Genomic DNA, 5,799 nt, shown 5'->3' with positions numbered 1-5,799 from the left:
TTTCGATTTGGTTAACGTGGGAAAGATGTGTAGGAAAGAGATGGTTCCTTTTTTTTCTCTCCTACACTTCCATTTTTCGCTTAAATCTTTTCACGACAGGAGGGAGACACAGAGACTAACCAGTAAAGTCTGAAAGAGAGGGAGAGAGTAATAAGTAAAGTCCCCCTTCTAAAGCAAAAGGGTTAATGGAGAGAGAGAGAGAGAGAGAGAGAGAGAGAGAGAGAAGTATCTGAATATGAATGATTGAGAGAGAGAGAGAGAGAGAGAGAGAGGCGTTAAGACCTTAAGGCCGGTGCTTTTTGCTAAGCTTTCTCAGTCTGGCCTCGTCTATGCTGTATTCGGCACTTGGAGTTTGGGGGGATTCAAGTTCTGGGGGACATCTCGCTACAGTCTATTTGCCTTTTGGCAACCACAACTCTTCTTATCGTCTTAGGTTCTTGTTTCTCTCAAGTTTATTATATGTATTGTCTGTATACACCTGATCCAGAGACAAAAGAAATACCCATATATGTTTAGAGTGAGAGAACGGATGATGGCTTTTGCGGACAGAAACCCAAATTCCGGTTTCGATGGGGAGAGATGAGCAGTGAAGCTAGACTATTATTTACAGATACAAGGAAAGATCGGAGAAGTTCCGATCTTCGATCTTCTGCCGACCATCAGAGAAGGAGAAGAAAGAGGTAAAGACTAATTAAGAAACGGTATGTGGGATCTCAACGACTCGCCTGATCGGAGGAGTGAGGAGGAGGAGTGGGAGGGCTACTCTGTTGACGGAGATGATGAGAAGGGGAAAGGGGTTGGATCCGTTTCTAATGACAATTCGAGTTCTTCTGCTGTGGTTATTGAAGATGGATCGGAGGAAGAAGAGGAAGAGGACGGCGATGATGGTGGTGAAGGAACGCGTAGGAAGAAGAGCAGTAAGATCTTTGGTTTCCCTGTGACGACTAACAACGGCAACAACAACTGTTCTTCAGAGAGTGAACAGGTTGTGACCCGGCAGTTTTTTCCGACGGAGGAACCGGAAATGGGGACGACCCAGGGTTCTGCTTCCGCTCCTTTCCCAAGGGCTCACTGGGTTGGCGTTAAATTCTGCCAGTCTGAACCCCTCGCTGCCACTGTTAAGGCCGCCGAGGTTTCGCAGCCAATGAAGAAGAGCCGCCGGGGGCCCAGGTCTCGAAGCTCTCAGTATCGTGGTGTCACCTTTTATAGGAGGACTGGCCGTTGGGAGTCTCACATATGGTTCTGATTCTTTCTCTCCCCCTTCTCTCTCTCCTTTCCCAAACCAAAATCACTCTTTAATTTCTGATTTTTCTTCGATACAAGTTTTCATTTAGCTCCCTTTGTTGTTGAATTGCAGGGATTGTGGAAAGCAAGTTTATCTGGGTATGTGGGTAATACAACAACCATTTTGAGAAATTGGGTTCTTTGGTTCTTTCCTTTTTTGTTTTTGTTACTTGTGAGAATTAAACTTTTTCCATTGGATACTGATACTGGTATGGGGCCTCTTCTTGGGTATAGGTGGATTTGACACTGCTCATGCAGCTGCGCGGTAAGCTCTGCTCCTTTTCTCTGTCTTCCTTCTTAGCTTCTTCATGATTCCTGCTCTTTCTTTGGTTATTCTGGGTCTCCTCTAAGTTTTGGTATTTCCCCTTCTAAACATGAGTTCATCCGATTGACTTAAAGAAAAAAAATTTGTTTCAGTGCCTACGACAGAGCAGCTATCAAGTTTCGGGGAGTTGAAGCAGATATAAATTTCAGTATTGAAGATTATGAGGAAGATATGAAACAGGTGAGGGAGGGACGAAGCAAGCTTATCGTGAGAGAGTGCTTATCTTCTCCGGTTCACACAGCTTATCTCTTATTTTTTCTAATGCTGCTTTATTAATTAAATATTCCTTCTGGCCCCTCACCTCAACCAAACACAACCTTAGTGGTTCGTTATTAGAAAGTTATAGAAGGGTTTTGAACTAAGACTGTGGTTACGAAGTACGAACTTCTACACCAACTTAGCAAAAAGTAGCAAAAAAAATTGAAAAGCTTCCATCTCTATCATATGGGTTTCTTGCCATTGAAGATGAGACGAAGTAGATGCTGAGTGTTGTTGATGTTGTGATGTGGTATGTGACAGATGAAAAATTTAACAAAGGAAGAATTCGTACATGTGCTTCGCCGCCAAAGCACCGGCTATCCGAGAGGAAGTTCTAAATTCAGAGGAGTTACTTTGCACAAATGTGGAAGATGGGAAGCTCGCATGGGCCAGTTCTTGGGCAAAAAGTAATTGAAAATCAAATTAATTTGCAGAACCATGCCTTGTATACTGAAAATTCTAATTCTCTCACTAATTTCATTTACTGGCAGGTATGTTTACCTGGGCCTATTCGACACCGAGATTGAAGCAGCCAGGTATGTTCCTGATTCTAACATCTAGGTTCAGTATTTCAGTTCCATTTTGGTTTGAAGGGTTTTTACTGTAAACACTTCAAACATTTACAGGGCTTACGATAAAGCTGCCATCAAGTGTAATGGGAAGGAAGCTGTGACCAACTTCGATTCCAGCATTTATGAGACCGAGCTCAATTTGGCCGGTATCTCCTGTCGCAGCGCAAGATTAGTCCTTTTTGTATATCCCCGTTATTTTGTTTTTCCCTTGTGAAATTATGGAAATTTGAATCTAGGCAATGATGCCGAGCACAACCTGGATTTGAGCTTGGGCAGCTCAGCCTCCAAAAGGGAAGGTCGTGAATCGGGGGATGACAATCGATCAAGTGCTACCATGGACTATCAATCCTCTTCTTCGCCGATGCCGTTTGAACCAGACTGGGGAACCAGCAACCAGGGCTTCAGGCACCCCCAGGTAAGCATCATCGTTTCCAACTTAAAATGAATGATCTTTAGTGAAAGAAAAGTCTGAATTTTTACTCTTTGTGGAGTTGGCTAACAAACACAATCTGCTTTCGTATGAACAGTCTACGAATCACAGCAATGTTCATAGAAGAGAAAGGAGTGGCGAGGGCGAGGCTTTCCGGCTGCTTAGCCACACCCACATCCAATCTCCAGCTGTCTCCCCATTCAAGCCCAATGAGTTGCAGAGATATGGAACATTGAGCAGAAACGGGGAAGCTTCGGCGGTTCACATCCTGCAACACCACTACCATCCTCCAAATTATCAAGTGGGCATTAGTGGTTTTGATTGATCGATCGGTTGGTCATTACCTTTTTTTCTTTCTAATTTTGTTTATGACTCTTCTGCTGCAGTTTGAGTTTCCTAGTAGTGGTGACGGAGGAGGAGGAGGAGGAGGGCTGTCTCTAGCTACAGGAGGAGACACACAGCAACTGCACTCGGGTTGGAACAACAGAGGGGGCAGTAGTAGTAGTAGTCGTGTAAGTGGTAGCTGGGCAGCTTCAACCGCTGCTGCTGCTGGATCACTCCAACTGTTTGCGACCCCTGCAGCATCATCAGGATTCCCATCATCGCCGATAATGAAACCCCCAAGCTGGCTGCAGAAGAATGACTTCCATTCTCTCATGAGACCCACCTAACGTCCACCCCTCTTCCCTACCAAGTCTTTCTGCGCTGCCATCTCTCTCTCTCACTCTTTGAATTCTTCAGTTCGGACTTAAATCAAACGTCTGTTAGTTGACAACGGAACTACCAACTTCCTGTTTTTGAAGCATGGAAACGTGAAACACTTCCCACTTTTCTTCTGTTCTTCATTTTCTTTTCGGCAGTGTTATAATTTGACGAAGCAAAAGAGAGCCAAGAACCTACGCCGAGGCGTCGAGGGCCCAAGCCCCAAAGACCCCAAACCCACCCCCCCCAGGCCGCAAAAGAGATTAAAATGTGCAGTAATCAATGGCTAACACATTTGTAGCTCTTCTCGATTTCAGGGATGTTGGGTCATTGGTTAAACAAAAACCACCTTCGAACGAATTTCTGACACAAGTTCTGATCTAATCTGATTTTAATTTTGCTTTTTTGCTTCCCTACAACCCCAATTCCAAGCTTTTAGACCCCTTACTTTTGTACCTTTTTTTTCTAATTGTAATGTCTATATTTATACTTACTTCAGCATTATTATATTTATATTGATATATTAGGCTGTCTTTACTGTTAGTAATTGGTCATTTGCAGACCAGTGTGTTCTGTGCCCTCAAAACTCAAATTTTTGTAACGGGTTTGTTTCTGTATTTCATTTACTCTAAGAAAGCTCCTTTTTTTGGTACTCCACTATTTCCTAATATACATATGGGATTACAAGGATAAGATTCTGTGAATTGCAATGCTTATTTCTATTTCTTGGGTCTGTTAATCTGCTCCTCCTACTGCTTGAAACTGATAGTCCCCTTCCACTCGCACTTCTCACTGATGCTCTGCCCTGAGCTCTGATCAGTTGAGTATTTAAGCGATTAAATACCATCATTAAATTTCAGAGAGAGGATTTGGGTTCTTGGGAATATGGTCTTTGGGAAGCCGGGAAGGGGATGACCGGATGAGGTGTCGCTATCGACGGTGTCCTTAAAATCAGTTCACGGAAATTGCAGTCAGAGCCCCTATTATGACGAGAGAGACCGAACGTGAGCACCCTCATCTTCGCAGTTTCGTAGAAGAAATTGAGTTATGATTCTTCCACCCACCACTCTTCAGACCCTCTCTCTCTCTTGTCTTTTCTTGTCTGAAACGAAAAAGAAAGGACTAGGGATGAAAAGCGTGAAAGGAAGGGGGGAACCTTAGAAATGTTCTTATCTGCGATGATACGGTGATAAATTCAATCCCGTTATAGTTCTTCCTTAAATTTATGGGAAGTAGTGTTTTGCCGGAGTGTGGCCTACGCTAGCGCTCCCTTGTGTTTATCTCTCTCCTTCTCCTCCTCATAACAAGGGGGCAGAGGTGTCTTTTCAAATGAGGAGGAGAGAGAGACTCATGGGAATGCTGGCATAGGCTACACTCCCGTACAGAGAACTTTCTCCTTGTTGCGTGTGAAAACCTCCTGTGCTTGGTTCGCCCGTGAATGAACCTGCAAAAACTAAGCAATGAGCGCAAGAGGGCCGGTGTGGGTCCGGCCTAGGACTCTCCGATGCTCAAGTCAGGTCTCCAACGCGATAGCGTAACTGCGTAGTAAAAAGCAAGATGAGGAATAGTGCTCTATACCTGGGTATTTATAGAGTAAGGAGGAGATGAGACGGTTGGAAGAGTCCTAGTATGGTAGGAGTCCTTCTTTCGGAAGGTTCTCTCGCGTAGAGCGGAGTGGAGAGTTATTTTCGGGGTCAGACTCTTATTAAGGTAAGAGTCCATGTAGAGTGCGATTACGTTTTGGCTGGGATCGCGGCTCGGTCCTTATCCGTGATTCTCGGGATGTGCTTGTGGCGGAGATCCCCGGTGGGGTGCTATGGGAGCTTCAATGGAGGAGGGCTCGGCCTACGAGGTCGGCCCATGGGGTCGGCAAGGGAGGTCAGCCCGGGAGGTTGGTCTCGGCCATGAGCTCGGCTAGGAGTCTATGGCTGACCCGTATAATCTCGGCCTCAGCCACCGGCTAGCTCGCTCAAATCAGGCTTTGTCAGGTGACTTATCGGATATGGGGTCGGCCCAATTCGGTTCTCGGACTGAGGTCGGGTCGGCCACGTGGCAGCCTCCGATAGGTGGGATGTTTTATGCCTCATCACAGCCCCCCACTCATCGGGGTCGGCTCGGCGTTGATGAGTGAAGTTTCTGGTCGCTTGTCCGCAAGATTCTTGCGGTTGAGCCGAGATTATTTATTCTGCGGATTTGGCGTTGCGATCGACGGTTGGGTGTCGGTGCCA

At 45.5% G+C, this 5,799-nt stretch overlaps 1 protein-coding gene across 1 annotated transcript; it reads left to right on the top strand.

Annotated features, from left to right (window-relative positions):
• Positions 1-491: 491 nt before the first annotated feature.
• Positions 492-4,000, top strand: LOC122659781 (floral homeotic protein APETALA 2-like). Its single transcript, XM_043854918.1, has 11 exons — positions 492-1,239; positions 1,358-1,383; positions 1,519-1,549; positions 1,702-1,789; positions 2,129-2,274; positions 2,359-2,403; positions 2,494-2,585; positions 2,676-2,854; positions 3,012-3,170; positions 3,256-3,608; positions 3,654-4,000. Exons 1-10 carry the CDS (start codon positions 704-706, stop codon positions 3,538-3,540), a joined length of 1,587 nt encoding a protein of 528 aa, XP_043710853.1. The 5' UTR covers positions 492-703; the 3' UTR covers positions 3,541-3,608; positions 3,654-4,000.
• Positions 4,001-5,799: the final 1,799 nt, after the last annotated feature.

Source organism: Telopea speciosissima, chromosome 4, assembly GCF_018873765.1.
Source record: "Telopea speciosissima isolate NSW1024214 ecotype Mountain lineage chromosome 4, Tspe_v1, whole genome shotgun sequence".
Taxonomy (NCBI): Eukaryota; Viridiplantae; Streptophyta; class Magnoliopsida; order Proteales; family Proteaceae; genus Telopea; species Telopea speciosissima.
The sequence above is the reverse complement of the archived record's forward strand: the minus strand, read 5'-3'. Positions and strand labels throughout refer to the sequence as shown.